This window comes from Nannospalax galili, unplaced genomic scaffold (genome assembly GCF_000622305.1).
Source record: "Nannospalax galili isolate Female #2095 unplaced genomic scaffold, S.galili_v1.0 scaffold559, whole genome shotgun sequence".
NCBI classification, from domain to species: domain Eukaryota; kingdom Metazoa; phylum Chordata; class Mammalia; order Rodentia; family Spalacidae; genus Nannospalax; species Nannospalax galili.
In genome coordinates, this window is record NW_008343479.1 from 2,424,444 (window position 1) to 2,446,234 (window position 21,791).

General features: G+C 37.1%; 1 protein-coding gene across 5 annotated transcripts in view; it reads left to right on the top strand.

The window, feature by feature from the left end:
* The window catches only part of Tp63 (tumor protein p63), a 214,679-nt gene that overhangs the window by 76,124 nt on the left and 116,764 nt on the right, over positions 1 to 21,791 (top strand). For 3 of the 5 annotated variants that reach the window (XM_008839677.2, XM_029566763.1, XM_008839687.3), the window contains exons 2-3: positions 1,645 to 1,773; positions 2,513 to 2,645. The exons of 1 other annotated variant lie outside the window; for it this stretch is intronic. In XM_008839677.2, the coding sequence (XP_008837899.1) occupies positions 1,645 to 1,773; positions 2,513 to 2,645 (262 nt within the window). The remainder of the gene's footprint in view (positions 1 to 1,644; positions 1,774 to 2,512; positions 2,646 to 21,791) is intronic. One more of the 5 variants, XM_029566765.1, reaches the window with a different exon arrangement.

Below are 21,791 nucleotides of genomic sequence, written 5' to 3' on the forward strand. Positions count from 1 at the left end.
GGAGTTGTATCCTTGCTCTGAAATATGTTACTGAATATGTTGTAATGAAATACTTCTTCTAATCATGTGGTTATTAAATTAAAAATTTTTTTAAATTTAAAAATAATAAAGTAGCACCTAAAAAAATATTAAAAAACAGCTTGTTGAAACATCTAAATATAAGTGCTACAGTCCATTCTTTAAGTTTCATTTTTGATACAGCACATAAGTTTCATATCTTCACCAGCTTTATATTCCAGTATCACCTGTCCAAAATTATGCAAATCCTGTCCTAACATAGCTACTTCTAATTGTCACACATATACAGTTATTGTCCATTTTAGTACTTTGTTTATGCTGCTCTACCCACTCTGTACCACTAGCCATTGCTTGTCTGGCTATTTCTCCCTCAGCATTTGTCTCTTTCCCTGGTCCTGCAGATGAGCATCCATATTCCATCTGTGGGTTTTTATAGAGCTGCTCACACTTACCATATTTATTATTGGTTTGCTTTGCCGTCTTCTATACCACAACCTCCCAGAGGAGTGAGACAATCAAACTCATTTTGTTTCGAATGCTCATATACTTCCTAGTAAATAATACCTATTCTTTATGTGTTTAATTTGGGCAAATGAATGTAATGCTGCAGGTAGCTTGGGAAACATTATTAATAAATCCAGAGCTGTTATCTCCTACTGTGTAACTGGACTAGAAGATACATTTGAAAATGTTGAAAGATGACTGACTGTCCTAGTATACTATTAACTCTTTATTGTATGAACAGTAATGATTAAGAGCTTAGCTAATTTCATCCTGAGGTAAAATTAGCCTACTGATCATCATGGCAAATCACTACCAAGATGATCTACACAGATAATGTTCAGCCTTGGAGAATATGTCTCCTGAGAAAGCTGGAGTCTCCCTCTGGATATACAGAGATCAAAGTTGAATTAAAAAATAATAAAGGTAAACTTGAGGACCTAGCAGCAAAATGAGCAAACAGAAATGATATTAATTGGCACAGTGTTCTGGTGTTTGTTTATCTCTTAGTTAACCACGAATTCTAAACTCCAATTAAGAGACACCTCCACACACATCATGGAAAGCAACTAGTGATTAAAAAAATAAAACTTAGGTCCAGAGGTTTATGTTTATTGTCTTGGAGTAGGGTGCTGAAATCACAGTTATGAGAGGGGTTATTAATCCAAGGGGGAAATTTAAGTTCTCTGAAATCACTTCTGTTTTTTAATTCAACTTCTTACCTGCTGGAGGCAGAATGGGCAGAGAATCAGTTGAGTTTCTTATAAAATAGGTTTAATGATAGGTCATATTTGCTGCCAGACTTAATGAGTGGATGTTTATTTTCTTTTTGAAATCTACAGAACACAGATGTTGCAGAGTGTTAAGTAGAGCACATAATAGCAATGTTATTAATTGAGAGATGAATTTGATAAAAGACTTGATTGTCTAGCATTGGAAGACTGTCTGATTCTGTGGCAGAATGTGGTGGACAGTGCTCCCCAAAGAAACACCACTTGTTCAACTTATGAACTGTGCCGTATATGCCTGCATGACTTTATAAACTAGTTTGATATTTGCATTTAAATATCCAGTATCATAAACACAGGAACTATAATCTTTGCTTCATTTTTATTTTCTTTTAAGTTTCGTAGAAACCCCAGCTCATTTCTCTTGGAAAGAAAGCTATTACCGATCCACCATGTCCCAGAGTTCCCAGACAAGTGAATTTCTCAGTCCAGAGGTCTTCCAGCATATTTGGGATTTCCTAGAACAGTAAGTATCGAATAAACAAGAAATGTAACTAAAGTGTTGAAAAAATAAATACAAATGGCTCAAATATTTTTTACTACAGAATGTTTCTAGAATTAGTAAAAAATAAATAAATTATTGTTTGGAAGTTTATTGCCTTCACTATTACCTTCCTATTTAAAATACAATTGTTTTTCCTCTAATTTTAAACATCAAAAGATCATTATTATTGCAGAGCAATATTTCTAGATATTCTAAAGAGTATTTGCAGAACAATCCAAAATATTGTCCCCAAGTCCATTTCTTTGACTTGAAGATTTATCCATTGTTAGGACAATCTGTGACTCCTTGGAGAGAGAAAAGCACTGTATTTTGTTAGTCATTTTAACCTTTCTATGAACAATCAGAAGCAGGTTTTAGTAAGTGAAAATGGGGATGGTAGAGGAAATACAGAGCACTGCCTGCTACTGACCGCTGAGGGTAGGACACAAGAAGACTATCCCTCATCTGTCCATTCTGTCCTGCGTTTCACCCAGCCCGTGACTGTGGTTCCCATTACCAAACAGGATTTAGAGTTGAACTGCAGGAAATTATATATCTGGTAAATGGTTGAGCCAAGATTCAAATCTGGAGTCTCTGACCCTAAGTAAGGACTTACCAATTTTGAAGTAGAAAACTAGTCATTATTTCTAACTAGGTAACTAGTTATTTCTAACTAGTCTCTTCCAAAGATTAACACATACTTTTGTTCCTTTTCTGCTAGGCCTATATGTTCAGTTCAACCCATTGACTTGAACTTTGTGGATGAACCATCAGAAAATGGTACAACAAACAAGATTGAGATTAGCATGGATTGTATTCGCATGCAAGACGCGGACCTAAGTGATCCCATGTGGGTGAGTACCCTGGCTTCCTCTTTGATGTATAGACCAGGATATACACAAATCAGTTGCACCTGACTGTTGAAAGGCATCTAAGAGGCATATGGCTCTGAACAGAGAAGACCACTGGAAAAAGAGCTAACATAGTGAACTGAGAAATGATTAGTTGTTTTGGGTGGATTCTGGATTGTTCTCAGTTTTGTGGGGTCAGAGCTTAGAAATGATTCTTTGCTTCTGAGTTGTTCCTCATGTTAATCCCAAGTTAGAGATGATGATGTGGCCAGGTTTTCAAACTCCTGCAGAGCCAGAGTCTAGATCTCACTCTGTTGGGACCCAGATCCCCCTTCACTTTGGCAACCGTATCCTCTCCAGTTAGCTTTTCTTTAGTGAAGAAGATGAAAAGATGCACATACCCAGGTAATAAAGAAAGAAGAAAACTTAAGCTCTTGTTCTTACACCTGAGTCAATCATGGGATTAGGCCTATTGCCTTTTTAGAAAATGGTGAGGTTTTGACTGGGAATTATACCCAGCAAGCTCAGGAGCTGTGACCATCTAATGGAGCAAAATGATCCTCTGAGATAGGGAAACTTCCTGTGTTTGTGGAGTTGACAGTTCTTACCAGTTTTCTTTCTTTTTAAAATTCTTTTATTCACCAGCTACTTCCTACTTTTTTCTATTAATTTTTTCATTAAGAATTGGGGCAAGAGCTAGGCAGAGAGAAAAAGAGCCAACACAGTCCTGTTGTCATGACTAAGGAGAAGGTTTTAGAAAATGCCCAGCCTTCCTTCTGCAATGTGAGATCTGATTGGAACTTTTACTGTATATTTGCTGTGTACCTATTTGGCATAGGAAACATTTCTTAATATTAAGAGAACATGAAGTAGAGATGCAGAAAGAAGCAACCCAAAACAGAGGACGGTAACATGGTAGAGCACTGATGCTGTCATTGAATTCTTAGTGGCCTTTTCTTTTTGGTTAAGAACCTTGACTGATGAAAAAAGCTGTTAGATAATTCCAAGGCAGAGGTGACAGGAGGCCTTGGAGTGCTTTGTGAGTAAGTATAATATATGTACTTCCCAATTCAGATAAGAAAGAGATGGCTCAGCGGTTAAGAGTACTGACTGCTCTTGCAGAGGACCCAGGTTCGATTCCCAGCAGCCACATGGCAGCTACAAACCGTCCTTAACTCCAGTTCCAGGGGAATCTGACGCCCTCTTCTGACCTCCTCGGCATTGCACGACACATAACGTGCAAGCATGCCTATCAAGTAACATCTAAATCAGATTATGTGGAGGCTGATGAGACTATCCACTTGGTAGATTGTTCAGGACTTTTTCTGGCCCATTAATCATTGCAAATTTTGGTAACACCTGCCTTCAGAAGGGTGCACATTCTTATGTTCTCAAGATTTCTATTCTGTGATTCTTAGCTACATTGAAATAGCAAAAAGTTCTAGGTTTAAAATCACAAGCTTTTACATTTATAGTTTTTATTATCACTATCCTTTGCACATTGACACACATTGTTTCTTCTTGTGCCACGCTGTTCTTTTGTTTCCTTGTGCTCTTGAAAATATCCTCTTGGGGACTATCATTTCCATCTTTTTCTCTCTCTACCCAATTTTTATGTCCCTCACTGCCCTATCTGCCCGACCTTCTCTTGAAATCCTTTCTGGGTTGCTCTTCCCACCCTCTGGAATTAAATACCATTCCTCTGAAGCAAGCCAGGGATATCTTCTGTTATGTTATGTATTACACAATACCGTACTTGTTTATTTCTGTCTCTTAGGGAATCAGGGGCCATATTTTGTCATGCCTAGTTCTAGAGAGCATGAAGCAGGGGTTTGAAGAGGATGGAGTCCGGTTTTGCCAGAGAGAAAAACGATAAGGCACTTGAGGCAGCTGTATGGAAAGGTTAATGAAAGCAGAGAGTGAATTCGTTTGATGAAATAAAAAGGCTGTCTTTCTCTGGGTGCCTTGTTCTTGCCTCAAAAGAACTGATATTCTTCACAACTTACAGTTTATTCTGCCTTGAGTTGTTTTCATCTATGCTAGCACTATTCCAGTACCTTCAAAAATACCTTCATATCTTCATTGATTCTGTATAGGAATGGCAGTTACGCATCTCTGTCTAAATTACAACAGGCCATTTCTAGCGAGCTTGCACAGGATGTTGATAATTAGTGTTCTGGTCTGTAAATTGAAAAGCGGGAGCTTCTGAGAGACGTAGTCCTAAAGTGTTGTGCAACTGGCGTGGGACTTGTTTTCTCTATTGCTTAGTAGCAGATTTTCACTTTACCATTATAGGTTAATTGCTAAATGCTTTCCAAAATCTGTATAGAAATTACTTTCCTCGTCAATATTAATAAGTTGGGAACTCAGCCAAGCCTGTTCTCACTGTGCAAGAAATACAACTCTACAGTGGACATGAAAAGACATGTCAGATTATTAAGGACAGGAATCTTGAAATTAAGATTTCATCCTCTTTTTTCCATGTTTTGGTCCACCCAAGGAATGGAATCACAATGTCTTGCTTTGATTATAAACAAAGGCAATTTGAGTTAAATTGTACATAAGTGCCTTCTTAATTTAGAATGTTTTTAATGCCACTGAAAATTATTTCCATTGTTGGATTACTGGATGAAAAAAGAAATCTATATTTTATTATATTTTCTCAAGTGCCTTTTTTTGAGACAGAGCCTCCTTAGCCCTAGCTGACCTGGAACTTACTATGTAAACTGGGCTGTCTTCCATTCCACAGAGATCAGCCTGCCTCTGCCTCCTGAGTGTTGGGATTAAAGGCATTACCACCATGCCCTGCTCCAGTACTTTTTGATTCTTGATTCTGTTGTTTGATATATCACTGTATTTCTCAGGCTTGTATTACCTGAGATCTGTGCAAGCATGCTTTTTATATTTTTGAAAAGTGGGTAAAAAATTAACACATAAATATTCTCCCAGAATGACAGATGTTGGCCACATAAGACTTTTGCATTTGTCTCTTCTTTGTATTTTATGCTGACTTACATTTTCTCCTAAGAAACTAAGTGGTAACTGAATTTGTAAATCTTTACTCCACAATCCCAGGTACATAGGGGAAGTCTTTAGTTGTACTTATCAACAGACTAATATCTTGGTTGTGTGTGTGTATGTATGTGTATGTGTGAGAAAGAGAGAGAATGGAAATGTGTATGTGAGTGAATGTGTATGTATATGAGTGTGTAAGTGAATGGATGTGAGTGTGTGAGTGAATGTGCGTGTGTATGTGAATGAATGGGTTTAATGGGTTTGTGTATGCATGAGTGACTGTATGTGAGTCTGTGAGAGTGTGTGAATGTGTGTGCATGTGTGTGGCTTAGGCCATAGCACACATCATAATACCCTACGTCTTATATGATACGTGTGATTACCCTCATGGATACTGGTCCAACCACAGTGATTATTTATCAACTACTATTCTGTGTTGTTCCTTGTAATACGTTGACCATGGCATCTTTCCTTAAGAAGACCATGAAATAGAATCAAGGGCAAATAGATACAAAATTACCCATGAAACTTGCTCGGACGTGTGTATATGTTTTATAGAAACATTAAAACAAGAGTAATTTACTGTATCTGAGAAAGACTAGCTATGTTACAGGAAAGGTCATTTGTAATTAGGCTTTGAAGTAAAATTGAACAAAACAGATAAAAGAAAAAGTCCAAGATTGGGTAACTTGCTATCAAAACAGCACTTAAAGAAATTTTAAGAGTTAAGCTTGAAAATCTTGACTAGAGAAAAATTTACATCAGACCAGTATGAATTTAAAATTTGCAATGATTGACAAATTGCAATGATTGACAAAGGTGTAATAGTCTGAATTAAATATTTAAAATTTAATAGTTTATCTTGGAGGGATTAAGGGGAGGAATGGGAAATAACTATGATAAAATACATTGTATGAAATCTTCAAAAAATTAATAAAAATATTAATAAATAAGTCCATTTAGTGGTGCTCAGTCAGTTTTTTACACATACACATACACAATGCTAATAAGAGATAAGGAAAAATTGGAGTTGGGGGGGACATGGGAGGAATGGAAATGCAAATAATATTCTCAAAAAATAAAATCTTTAAATAAAAAGAGTAATGAGAAAGATGAACCCTCCTCACTGGAAAAGGTAATTCACACATGGTGACTGTGTGAGACATAAGATTCTTTAAGCATTTTACAAATTAGAAAGCAATTAATTGAAACCACGAGAGTGTTTATCAGGCTCTCTGATCAACAAGATTTCAATGATTGATCATAGACTGCCAGTGAGTTTACTGACAGTCTTTGGTGTATATAAATTAATATGAAGTATTAGGAGCAATTTACCCTTTGTAATTTATTTAATTTTAAAGGGGTTCTGGCTTTTGCCTATGAGCTTCAGTTCTAAGTATTTATTCCTCAAAACGATTCAGATACAAGTAAGTGTACACACTAGAGCCCCATGCACATATGCATGCACAGTTATGCACACCCACACAGAAATAAAGGCTTCATTACGCTGGTTTCAAGTAACTTACTTGTGAAAACCATGCAGAATCTTATAAACTTCTGGGTTTTAGACTTTTGATAATGAAGAAAGAAACTAAAATTTAAAGCAAAACTTTATCCCATGTGGGGAGATGACACCGTTGGTAATGATGTACGGTTATTTCTGCCAGGTTATTCTATCATCCATTGTCTGAGAACGATTCTATAGAATTGATATTTCCTTTTGCACATTTGGTGGAATTTACCAATGGAACCATCCAGGACTGGGGCATCTTCTTCAGGAGCTAGTGATTCAGTATCTTTATAAGACTATTGAGATTATGCCATGCATAGTGGTGCATGCCTTTAATACCAGCACTCAGGAGGCAGAGGCAGGCAGATCTCTGTGAGTTCAAGGCCAACCTGGTCTACATAGTGCTGGGAGTACAGGGAGACCCTGTCTCATGTAGTTTTTGAGCAATTAATTGATTGTCAATTTTGTTGAGTTTAGGCACATAGAATTAATCCACTATCACTCTGTTAATACCTTAAGAATCTATAATTATAGTCTCTTTTCTTCAGTTCTTACTGAAAGTTGGTAGCTTGCCTTCTTTATTGTCAGTTTTACCAGAGACTTATCAATTTCATTTCTCTTTCAGAAAAGCATGACAAATTTTAGTTTAACTTTTTCTCTATTATTTTTTCTATTTTCAACCTCATTATTTTTATATGATTTCCAAACTTCTATTCCTTTGGTTTCATGTCCCACACACACAGTTTTTTTTTAGTTTCTTTTTCAATTTATTTCCTCCTCCTCCTCCTCCTCTTCCTCCTCCCCATCCCCCTCCCCCTCCTCCTTTTTTTGACACTAGCCATCACTTTATCAAAACTCCAAGTTTCCTAAAGTAAAGTTTATATATTTGAGTTTATCCTTTTCTTTTTGCCCAGAGATTTCAGAATGTACTACAACAAACTTTGCACTAGACACTGCCTTAGCTGCTCCAATACATGCTGATATAATGTGTGTTCAGTTGGGGGGTTCAGTCTTAAATATTGTGAAAATTTCTTAAGACTTTCACATATTTTTGTTTATTTTTATTTTGTGTGCATGAGTGTTATGCCTGCATGTGTAAGTTCACCCATGTTGTTCTGCCCTTGGAGTTCAGACAAGGACATCGGAACCCCTGGAACTGTAGTTATGAATGGTTTTTAGTTGTTATATGGGTATTGGGATTTGAACCTGGGTCTTCTACAAGAACAGCCAGTGCTCTAACTGCTGAGCCATTTCTCCAGCTCCAAGTCATCTACTTTGATCTGTTAGTATTTAGAAGCATACATTTGAGTGCCAGACTGGGCACTCTGCTTTAATTGACTGAAAACTTACCATAATGCTTGATACATAAATGTCAACTGGACCCATTTGGTTTATGGAACTGTGGAGTCCTGCATCCTTTCTGATTTTGTCTCCTGGTCTATTGACTACCAAGGAAAGAGTATTGAAGTCATCAAACTACAGTTATGCATTTGATTGCCTTTTGAAATTTTTAAGTTTTTCCTGTATGTATGTTGGATACATCACATATAAGATTACAATATTTTCGTAATGAATTGACCCTTCTACTGTTAGATAGCATAGCCCTTCTATTAATTTCTGGTAATGTGCTTTTCTTCTAAGTCTACTTTATTGTGAATAATATTAATACCACAGACAGACATTTCTATTGATATGCTGTTTGTATGGTGAATCTTTCCTTTATCATTTCACCTCTAGCATTTGCATCATTATTTCAAAAGAAAAATTCTAGATAAGATGTAATTGGATAACTTTCTTGTATTATGACAATTCCTGTCACTTGATTATATATTTACATCATTTATAGGATGTAATTTGGGGGTTTTCTCATTATCATTTATTTCCTATTTGTTCATGCCATCATTTCTACTTTCTTTTATTCTGCATTTTAGGTTATTTGGCCTCTTTTAAAAAATCTACTCTGTCTTTGGCTGTCATTGCTTATTTTTAGTGGTTACTCTAAGAATCTCAGTGTTAATGTTTTCGTGAGTCTACCAAGAATGAACACGGAATGGAATGTGGAATCTTTACCAGTTTTACTGTCCTCTTTGTATCGTAGCCATGCATGATATATTTGTGAACACTGGAAGTTACATCAGAAGCTATTCCGACTGTTACTTTCAACTGTCCAAATGTATAAATATTCCCTTCTTCCTTCTCTGCCTCTGCCTGCAGGCACATATGCACACATGTATGCATTCATTCACATATAATGCAATTTGAAACACACTTGAAATATGTTCTAGTACTAAAGAGTTGAATCATAACATTTTCTAGTATCTAGATTAAGTCTAGTATCTATATTAAGTCTTCATCTGATAAATTTTAATATTTAAATATATATTAAGTGCATACGCTGGGAACAACGTACTTTGAAGTAGGTTACTGAAATACCTACATAACTCCTGCCCCAAGGAGCTGGCTGACAAACACTGCAGACACCGCTTCCTCCATGCCTCCTCTTGGCTCTACAAAGTGGAAAGGCTCTGAGTGCTGATGTGCCTGGAAAGGAGCAGTTGTTCCCTCCTTTTCTGTTTGTGTGGTCTTGGTTTCTGAGATAAACATTACCAGCGAACAGTAAGTCTTGTATTAGTGGAAGGCTTCACTGCAAGGAGGGCCTCTCTATTTGTCCTCTCCTTTCTGGGTTGTCATCCATGAGGCCTCCAGAGCCCGAATCACCACCATCACTGCCTTTCGTTTCCTGCTTCTTCACCACGTCATCTCACACTTCTTTGGTCATTTAGAAAACCACTTGAATTCAGTGTAAGAAGATTTGATTAAAAGCTTTTTAAGTTTTTGTTTACTTTTATTTTGTGTGTTTGAGTGTTTTACCTGTATGTATGTTAAGTGTACTACATGCATGGGATGACAGTGGAGACCAGACGAGGATGTCAGATTTGTTAGCTGCCATGTGGGTACTGGAACTGAACCCAGGTCCTTTGCAAGAGCAGCCAGTGCTCTTAACCACTGAGCCATCTCTCCAGCCCCCTAATTAAAAGCTTTTTAAAATGTTTGATGAATGCCTCATATGTTACATAAAGTCCTTATGCTTTCCATTCCCTGTTGAAATACAGCATGAGATTTGTAAATAGGCAGACTAGTTTTGAAATTGTCTCCTCAGAACTGTGAGAAATCTTGATGATAGCCATGATCTTGTCTTGCTTCATTTGTATAGAGAAACCTAGTAAGGATCACTAGCCAGATATGATTCTAATGATTTCTTATATCAATTGTTTTCATTCAGAGCTCCTAGCATATAAACACATAGACAGACAAAAATGTTACTTTTGTCATCCGTTGTCTATTTTACACGCATGCTCTTTTAAAGAAAGTTTACTTATTTTTATTTTGTGTGTATGAGTGTATTGCCTGCGTGTATATGGCTGCATTGTGTCATGCAGTGCCCATGGAGAACAGAAGAGGGCATCAGATTCCCTGGAACTGGAGTTACTGATGGTTGTTAGCCACCATATGGTGCTGGGAATTGAGCCTGGGTCCTCTGGAAGAACAAGTGTTCTTAACCACTGAGTCATTTCTCTAGGCCCCACATTAAGTTCTTTAAAGACAGTAAATATGTACTACTTTAAAAATAAGATCTCTGGTTATAAAAATAATAAAATTAAGAAAAACTTTATAACTCTCAAAAGCATATATGTCCCTAAGTAATAATAAATATGAACATTTTGTTAATCTTCTACTTTTATTTTCAATAATTATAAATTATACTTAGGATCATGTCATATGTAAATATAATACATTCCTTTATATTTGTACTATAGAGTAAGCATTTTTCTTATTTGTTAATCTTCAAAACTGCTCCTTAATTGCTATATTATAGTTTTACTGCACAGATAATCCATAATTTATGTACCTTTTCTACTGGCAGACTTTTTAAGTAAAATATTTAAATATGGATGGTCTCTTATGGTAGATACTTTAAGGAACAATTATTGTATAATGTTGTAATAGCAACGGCCTTATCATTTATTTCCATGAATTTTTACCTTCATTATTATTGTTGTCCATTTCCATTTCCATTCACTGTGCAGGAGTGTTTACAAACTTGAAGTCAATTTGTGTTACACAGTACGGTCTTTTAAAAATGCAAATGCTGGAGAAATGGCTTAGCGGTTAAGAACACTGGTGGTTCTTGCAGAAGAACCAGTTTCAAATCCCAGCACCCACATAGGCAGCTAACAACTGTCCGTAACTCCAGTTCCAGGGGATCCGACAGCCTCTTCTGTCCTCTGTGGGCATTGCACGACATGGGTGCACTCATCTACATTCAGGCAATACACTCATACACATAAAAATAATAAAAAAGTTAAAAAATATATATATATAATGCAAATACTTGAAAGTGACTGCTGGTTTCACACTGTGCTAAAATGGTTCCTTTAGTTGCTCCTTGAATTGCAGTGAAGGTGTGTGTGAAGGAATGGTAGGGCTGATTAATTTGGCTGAGGGTAAATAAGACAGCTTGAAGCCTGGAGTAGCTAGCTAGTCCTAGTGTGAGCAGACTGTCTGCGATGGGGACAATAAGAAAGGACACCGTAGAGAGTAAACAAAGTTTATTTCCAAGCTTTCTTCTTGAATTAATACCGTAGAGAGTAAACAAAGTTTATTTCCAAGCTTTCTTCTTGAATTAATCTTGGGCATAGAAATGGCCACATTTCCCCACACCCTTTTCTTTCCAGCATCTCTTAAACCTTGCTTTTAGCATCCTTAGTTCTCTTACTCCATAGCTGGTAGGCATTATGTGTTCATAAATAAAACATATAAACAAGGAAGCTTTCCACTAAAAAAAAGATGCTAATTCTTACAGAATCGCTGTGTAATTATGCATGCTGTACATGGGTAGCTCACTCTACACTCAGTTTAGTCTGAGCACAGATGTCTCCAAGAGCAGACTGTTTTTCTAGTCTCTTCTTTGTATGGCTCAGCCAATAGGAAGATATCACTTTGTTTAAGAGTGCCAACTTAGAGACTTTACCTTAAACACACGTATGCATTTCAATCTTGAACAAACAGACTGCTTAATAAAATAAGGGAAAAGGTTTTCTTTTCTTTCTCTCTCTTCTCTAGAAATTCACAAATATCACTTGACAGGTGACAGCTCTTCCCTTACAAAAGAGACTGTTTGCTTTTTGCTTTGGTGTTTGGGTAAACTGCAGCCCACACCAGCAGAGAATTTATTGCCTAGGGGAAGGTGTTTGCCATCCACTGTTTAATCTGAAAAGAAACGCTTTCCTTCTATCCCTCCCTCTCCTTTGAGAAAGGAGAGTTAGAAATGATAGCCCCAGGGAAATAGTTTCCTTAACACCTGTCTCTGGTGTAACCTCAGCAGAGTTACTTAAGACACAGTGCCCAGTGTATGCATTCACAATGACAAAGTTGAACAGGGCAGATAAACAGAAAGGGATTTCATCAGATACACGGGAGCCAATCTGACCTTGTATCCTCTCAAAATCTTAGCAGGTTGAAATCCTAGAAAGAATATAGCATATCTTTCAGCTAGGAAATATTATTTAAACTAAATAAACTAAATATTATAAATATTACTTAAACTAAAAATCATGGAAAACTCAAGAATATTATACTTAGGAAATGTTCTGATGCCAGTCAAACCTTTCCTTGAAGATGGGAAAGCAAAGACCCAAATGGGCTCTGGAACATTTCTGATGAACTCTGGAAGTTAGCTACATGTAATGCCACCTTTCTGGGCATCTAGACTTGCTTCCCTCTTAGGAGAGAGGCAGTCTGAAGGGTTCAGGCTCTGGAGACAATGGTCAACTGTGTTAATCCAGCTCTGTCATTTACTATTTCAGTAATCTTAGAAAAAGTACAGGATGTTTCTGAGCCTCCATTTTCCCATCTGCAGAATGAAGAAGGTGGTACTCTACTTACTGTGGATGAGCAATTTTGAGATGCAAAGTTGTAAAATTTGCAGTAGGCTGGTTCCCTACAGTAATGGTGGTAATGGTAATACTTGTATCCTAAAAATGTGGAAAATAGGACCTTTTTGGAAACATTGAATTTTTTTTTTTAAGCTTTAGGGCAATTTTATTAGAATTTTAAAGAAAAAATCTTCCTGGCAGGCAAATCGGTAATCCTGGCTGCTGCCCTGAGGATGAGAATGGAGGGGAGAAAGAAAAATTCATGAAGTCATGCAGGTTTAGAGCCTGTGTGGGTGTTTTGGAACTCTCTATGTAGACCAGGCTGGCCTTGATCTCACAGAGATCCAACCTGCCTCCTGAGTGCTGGGATTAAAGGCATGTGCTACCACAACCATCTTTAGAAACAGTGAATTTTTAATCCAAAGTAAAGCAAATACAAATGAAAAAAAAATCTATATATTCCCCTCTACATATTTGCCTTTTAAAAAAATTCAGGTGCTACTTCAAGATGTGTTAGCCTGCTATGAAATCTGAATTGGCTTTTCTTTCCTACTTGAAATTAGACCAAGTTGAGATTTTTTTTTCAAATGATAACCAAAGTTTTGAAGTAGACAGGCTTCTATTGAAAACTATATAATCCTTTGTCCTTTTTGTCTTTTCAACTCTCACAGAACTCTTGAGAAACACTGAAGAAAAAACCCTATCACAAAGACCAACAAAAAATATCTAAGGTTAAATACAACATTGTAGATGAAATATATTTACTAAATGTTTGGCTACATGTGTTTTTACCAGAAAAATATAAAACAAACTCTCTTACCTGCATTTTCTTAATCCTAGAGATGTTCAAATTTTCTCCCTGACAAAAACTAAAAAAGTCAATTTTATATTCTTGTTAATTGAACAAGCCTTTAGTGATAGTCTACAAATTCATGACAGTCTGCTAGGTACCCAGGAAAATACTTGTTGATGAAATATTGAAGGACGAATAGAAAAGATGAAACATGTTAAGCCATCACAGAAGAACAGATGAGAGTCCAGTCATGTATGACTGCTGGGCTTTGTGACTTTGTGGACAATCTTGATGTTGTGCTTGATGTGGTCAGTGCTTCCTGGCAGTAAGCATCTCAGTGGACCCATGTCTAGCTGAAAATCTGCAAAATAAATGAATAAACAGAGAAAATTATTCTCCTATGGATCTCCCAATATACAGTGGGACAAGAGATTATGCAAACAATTCTTCTCAAGACAGAAAGTGCTACAAGGAAGTATAAAGCAATTCCTCCAGCAGGAATTCTGATGAATTTCTATTGAAAATTTCAGGAAATAGTATGGTCCTTTGACAGAGAAAAGACAGATTATTTCAGGAAGATAGAACCATTTAAGTAAATGAGGGAGGGAACAAGTTCTTTGCTTCAATATATGAAACACTGTGTGTAGCTAACAAATGATGGTGTTTAGAAAGAACTGAGGAGACATGAATCACCCAGAGTGATTCAATGATTGTTTTCTTTGTTTCCTGGGAGGGTGGGGGGATAGATCTTTTGTTAAAGCATTTGCTCAGAATGCCATAGGCTTGGGCTCCAGCCCTAGAACTGCAGAAATCACAGGTAGTGAGACATGCCTGTAATCTCAGTACTCAGAAGGAAGAGGCAGAGGATGAGAAGTTCAATACCATCCTCAGCTACTTAGCTAGTGGCAAGCTTGGGATACAGGGACCCCATCTCAAAAACAAGCAGGCAGATAGACAAAAAAGTCCTCAAACAAACCAAAAACAGTCCCTGAAAACACAGAACGTATTTGAGGTCTGACATTTTATAGCACCTCCTTATGTCAATTGGAGACATTTGTTTCCCTGGAAATCTACAAGCAAAGGAACATGAAACTATACAGGTAGCAGAGATGGTGGGCTCAGTCCAAGATGAGAGTAATACCTATAATATGTGTCCTCGCCAACCTGGGCATCAGTGGCCAGAAGGCGGCTCGGGGAGATGTAAAGACACCTGCACATGTCTGTGGTCAGCACTCTACTGTTCCTGTTTATTGTGAAGAAAAGCTGGTCCTTATTCATTTTCCCCAATATTTGGTCAGAATAGATTGAATGCTGGTTGGTGGAGTAGGGACAGAGATGAAAATAAGTGTTCACTTAGTTTTCAGTCTTGTGAGAGGAAAAAGTATGTGACCTGCTAACTAGGACAAACCCAAAAGCATAGTGTGCTGGGAAAGAGGTATAAAAAAGACAGATAAAACCAAGAGATGATGATTGATTGATAGATAGATAGATAGATGATAGATTGATTGATAGATTGATAGATAGATATCATCTATCATGCCTATCAATCTATCTATCAATCACCTATCTATCATCTACATCTATCTACCAACTCAATTTTTGATAGGAAGGGTTATAGGAATTTTCCCCCAGGTTGAAGAAAAGCATTGAACACAAGAGTAGGTATCCCACACTGTTAGTGTGTGCTGTACACACTCCCTTGGCAGCTACCTTGGAGCCATCTGTTCCCCTGGCTTTTTACTTTGTGGGGCTCATCAGAAGTATCTTGTCTACAACATGAGTTTAATTGTTGCCTCTTTTGTCTATTAAAGTTGTTCTTTGTGCTTAGAAAAGATACATGGTTCATTTGTGTATTTAAAAAGGAATAACAAAAACAAAACAAAGCAGGCCCAGCTCCTTTTCACTGTTTGCCATCCTGCCAAGAAGCTGAGACTCTTAATGGATATTACCTAAGCGTTTTCTTGCCACACCTTCTTAAAGTATTGAAAAGTGAGCAGGTATTTTAATGTATAAGTTTTGAACCTCTGTGGTGCAAACGAAATACAAACTAAGAAATAAAATGGTAGGATTTGTTCCACTGGACCCAGCTACCTGCTTTCCATCAAATTAGAAGGAAATGGCCTTTGAAAATGGGGCTTTTTAAGGTAGAGCCTCTCCTTTAGATGTGTGGGTAGGTATCAGATCATTCTTGCATTGATGGAACTTTATTGGGGCATACTAGCTTCAGTGATGTTGGCTGCACTAAATGAAAGGAATCAGAGCAAACCACCCCTCTGTGTTAAGTAGATGCAGCTAGTTTTCTGTTGAGCATGCCATTGTGTCTGCTTTTTAACATTAGCTTGTTTAGAAGAAGAGAGGACTCAGCAGCTTGAAATTGACCTGATAGAAGAAAAGCCAGGGAGGGAAAAAAAAATCTTTTTTTTTTTTTTGTGAGTAATGATAAAACGAAGCAAAAATCCTAGTACGTTGTTCCTGTTTTCTTGTGATTAAAGAAATAATACATCATGAATAAGATTGAGCTCCTCAGTGGTGGCTTCGCATGGGAAAGGTTTTCAGTTTGGGGCTTTGTAAAATATCCTGTTTATATACTACAGGTTTAAAGGCACACAAACTTTTGTAGTAGTAAAATTTGACAATATAACTGTCCTGGGAGTCAGGAGTTTTGGCTTCCAGTTTCCAGCTGCTTGGCTCTATGGTTTTCTGTTGATGGACACCCATCATATCTCCCTCTGGACTTAGTTTTCTTCAGGGTAGGAGTGTAGAGTTAGACTGGATGAAACTGGGTTCTCTCATAGTTAGTAATGGCTTCTGATTTTCTCTAGTGAGGCAGAGCAGAGATGGCAGCCCCACCATGCTCATTTTCAAGAACCTTCTGTGAAAGGCAGTGTAAACAAATGTGACCCAGACGGAACATTGCTAAAACAAAACCTCTTCTAAATAACACCTGTGTGGCACAGAATCTAGAGAGTTTGGGATAATAGCTCTTTTTTCTTTCTATTTTGGAGGGGTAGTTGTGAAAACCCTAACACAGATGCAGTATTTTTCTATCTGAGAAAATGCACGCTTCCTAATCAGAAAGTTCTGTGGCAGTCCGTGGGCAGCAGCTGATTACCCTAATAAAGTTTAGTCATAAATATGAACATGGTCTGGGGTGGTGAAAGGAGCAGACAGCTACTCAGGCTCTCCACTCCCTCCTCTGAAGCTGCCTCTATCTCTTGGCAAGCCCCAGGCAGTTCCTTCCTGGGGACCTGTCTAACCAGTTCATTGGAATGTCTTTCCACAGACTATCTCCTCATTCAGATTTCTTCTGAAAATGAGCCACTCTAAAACCATAAATCATGTTTAAAAAAACCACAGCAGTAAATGTTGCACACAAAAATCTCTTGGTACTTTTTCTTCTTTTGAGTGCATAGATCCATCTACATGTTGAATCAACAAAACAAAAGCCATTAGGGTCCCTGCTCTCTGCCTCCTCTTAAGAGAAAGCTTTTTCTAGGTTGCATTTGTTCACAGGGTGTCAGGGAATAGACTCCATTGATGTAATCTTTCCTTGCACATTTCTTTCTTTCCTTCTTCCCAAGCCTAGGAGTGATTTAATTACGGAGATACTTAGTATGTGTTGTCCTTGCTGGTGCTTTTAGATTAACAAATAATAAAATGTAAACAAAAGATACAAATTATGGATTGTTAGAAATCTAGCAATAGAAAAAGGCTTCCTTCATACAGCATACAAAAGCATTTTATGCTGATTAATTCTAAAGGATCGTGCACTTTTTTCTCCCCTATATATACTGACACGGTTTTGGTTTGTTTCTTGGTTATTTCGAGATGGTCTCCCTGTAGCCTCAGCTGATGTGGAACTCGCTATGTAGACCAGGCTGGTCTTGAATTCACTGAGATCTGCCTGCCTCTGCCTCTTGAGTGCTGAGATTAAAGGCGTGCGCCTTTATTCAGCCTCTCCCCCCAAAGAAATTAAAATAAGAAACTGAAAAATAAAAAGTCTTGAGTAGAAATGACTCAGAACATTTTCTTGGTCTGATTACGTGTAACTCCTAACAAAGTAGGGATAGTTTGTATTCAGAGGAGAAAAAAAATAAGGTATGTCCATTTCTCAACTTGTACAGTAGAAATGAAAGGCAGCTGTAGTCTTTTAAGAAGCCAGGTTTCTAGCTTTCTCCAATTAAAATCTGAATGTGAAAGAATTACAGGCATTTTCTTTGATGAATTATGTTTTCAAAACTCTTCTCAGAATCACTTGAGTTGGTCTGGTTTGGTTTTGATTCCAGTTCCTCTCCTAGAATTGCATGCATCAAAAAGTTCGCCTAATGAGTAGCTCCTGGTTGACAAAAGAGACACATCGGCTTATCCCACAGAGAATATAGAGTCCAGTGTCTTCTTATGGCTGACCTGCTATGTGTGCTCAGATTTAAGCATCCTTAGAAGCAGATTATTATGCGTTGAACAAACTAGTACCAACTTCAGAACCTACATTCTGGTTATGAAATCGCTAGCATTTAACTGTATGAACTGTGAGCTGTGCTAATTGACATGTGCCACTAAACCAGAGTGAGATTTCAGTTTACCACTTAAAATTTTGAAATTCAAATCAAAATGAGAAATTTTTCTAGAGAATAGCAGAAATGTTAATTTATATTCTGTTGATACATGACACAAATTAAGTAATATTTTAATATTAGCTATTTATTTTAAAGACTCCGTAATTTGGGCTGTGTTTAATATTCCAAATATAGTAGTAACTGACTTTAAGCTTGAGGATTTTTCTTTTTAATTTTTACATTTATTTATTTATTTGCTTATTTTTGTGTGTGTGTTTATGTGTGTGGGCACATGCATGTCATGGTGCACATGGAGGTCAGATGACAAATTGCAGGAGTGGGTCCTTTCCTTCAACCATGTGTGTATGGGACTGAGCTCAGACGGTGGTTGATGATGAATTCTGTTGTGAGGTCAGTACAAAAACTAGCTGCTGTGGCTTTGGGAGACCTCTTCAGTCCAGGTATGCCATTCACAAGTTGTGTGACATCAGACAAATTACTTTATCATCCTGTGCATCTCCTTCATGTGTCAAATGGGGATTGTAATAGCACCTCTTCTTGAACTGATGTATTAAATCAGACCATGTGTATGAACTGCTAAGAACCATGGTTTACTTAAGAAGTATCTCATAAATGTTCACTATTGTTATTGTGTGACTCTTGATGCAAATATGTGATTTTATGTGTGTATGTGTGTGTGTAATGTATATGTTTGTGCTGTGTGTGCATAAACCTGCATGTGCCTAAAGTGCAAGCAAGGGTCAGAGGAACACATTGGGTGTCTTATTTTATGTCTGTGCAACTGTGCACCTTATTGAAACAGGGTCTCTTGCTATACCAGACACTCATGGTTTTAGCTAGGTTGGCCAGCCAGTGACCTATTCGAATCCATCTGTCTGCATTCTTCAGTGCTAGGGTTACTGACATGTGTAGCCATGCCCAGATTTTTGCATGGGTGCTGGGGATTTGAACTCAGGTCCTTACACTTGTAAAACAAGTGATCTTATCCACTGAACCATCTTCCCAATGTTAGAAATATTTATCTTAAAAAATATTTAATAATAAATACTTTTAAAAGTTCTATCTCCCAGATTGTTGATGCTATGAAATGATCAAATTGAAACTGAGTAGAAACTTACTCTAGGTGAAAAAGATGGTAAATGTGTTTCTAATTAGTCCCTTTGAAAATACCAAAAACTAAAATGATATTAAGGGAGTAATTTAAACATATTTTTGTTATGATTTGTTTGAGGTAAAGCAGCTCCGCCATCTGCCTGGATCAGAGACTGTGGGTCCAGTGGATATAAGGGCCGTGCTTGGTCTTACTTGCTTTTCTTTCCCTCAGTTGATTTTTATTTCAAACAAATTACTATTTTTTCATAATTAACCCAATAGATAATACTAATACCTTTGATTAAAAATAAATTATTACACTGAGTGTGCAATATAGATAGCTTATATACTCAAAAGGGTCATCAAAAGAACAATGTAAGTTTGTTTGGTTTTTTGTTTGTTTTGAGACAGGGTCTCCCTTATAGCCCCAGATGGCTTGGAACTCAATATGTAGACCAGGCTAGCCTCAATCTCACATAGATCTGCCTGCTTCTGCCTCCCAAGATCTAGATTAAAGATGTCCACTGCCACCCAGGATGTAAGTTTTAAATAACTGTGTGCATTTAGATGTTCAAACATGGTTCCAAGGGACTGTCTTAGGCAATTATGTTGCTTTAAAATCTCTTTGGGACTCATTCTCACTGGAAACTTATCAAGAACAAAAAGTGTCTTTATTTTAATTTTTTTTTTTCTGAATTATAATCTTATTTAGCTTGCTCACTCAGTTTGGCTGAAGGCAATTTTGAAAGATGAGAATTTGTCAGCATTGATTATATTCCAGTGAGGAAATCAAAGACTGATTCATAAATTCAGGCAGATTGCTCTCCAGGCTCAACAATCCAGGAAAGCTGAATCCCTGTTCTTTTCTGTGAAGCACATTCCAAAGCCTGGCATCTCCTAGTACTCAGCACAAGTCTGATGACTAGTTAGTTGGGTTAGCAGGCTCGTCTCTTAGCAAAATTTGCCAACTCCTTCAGCAAAGCTGTGCAATTCCAGTCTTTGGGATGGCTCTTATTGCTTGTTATTTTCTTAACTAAAAAATAAAGTAAAAGCTGCTAGAGACCAAATCCAGGGATTCACACATCTTAAATCATGTACATACAGTTCTACTGAACTGCTCCCCCAATACCCCACATTTTCCTAATGTAACTTTTGATGACTAGATGGGATTTCTCCAGTGATTTCGTGTCTACTCTGGGTCGATTTTATGACGTTCCCTTATGCTAGTTGCTGCTTTTCTGTTTGTCTGGAATGTGTAGATACTAATTTAAAATGCTTCTTGACCATCTATCAAGCAATTTGTAACACAATTAAGCAGGAGAAGGTTAGCCATTTGGGGGCTTATCAAAAAGCATTGTTCCTAGAGGGCTGTTAGTTTTTCTTTTTGAAGAACATTTTTTTCTCTTTATTTATGCAAATTTGAAGAACAGTCCAAGACATCATTGCCCCAGATTGTTAGGCAAGATGAAATATGTGATGTTGCAAGCTTTTTCTTGAAATTAATGAGTCACTTCCACTGTACAAATTGTGTAATATGTCAGAAAATTTCATTTTAACAAACTAGATCTAATTGCAGTAAAGATTTTTAAATGATATATATTCATAAAAAGAAGTACCGTACGTTTGTTTAACTCTGTATTTTGAAATGTTATATTCATTATCATCCCTGATCTTCAGGGCAAATGCAATGTATATCTTAGTACATTATAATCATTTCTTTCCTTTTGTGGTTGGTCCTGGGGATTGAACCTACAACCTCAGGAAAGCCAGACAGATGATCCGCTACTGAGCCACATGCCCAGTTTTTTGGGTTTTTTTTTCACCTCTTATTTTGAGATACAGTCTGCATAAATTGCAGAGGCTAGCCTTGAACTTCTGTTTGTGCTAGTTCCATTTCTCAATTTGCTGGGATTACAAGCATGTGCCATCAGGGCTGGACTGTCTTTGAGTTTTTTATTTAATTAGATGTTATTAAATGCCACTTAATTGCATTAATTATAGAGGTGAGAATGTATGACTAAGTAGAAGGTACCCATAGCATTTTAAACTAGAGCTATGCTAGTGAAAATACAGCCATTCTTCTGGAGCCCCCACATAAAAGATTAGGATTGCAAAGATAGATATTTTTAATATTATATTGTGCTTTACTACATATTGGTCACACTTAGGAGACAGAGGAAAAGAAAACAGGGTAAAAGGAGTCTTGTCACTGATCAGTGGGTTGGC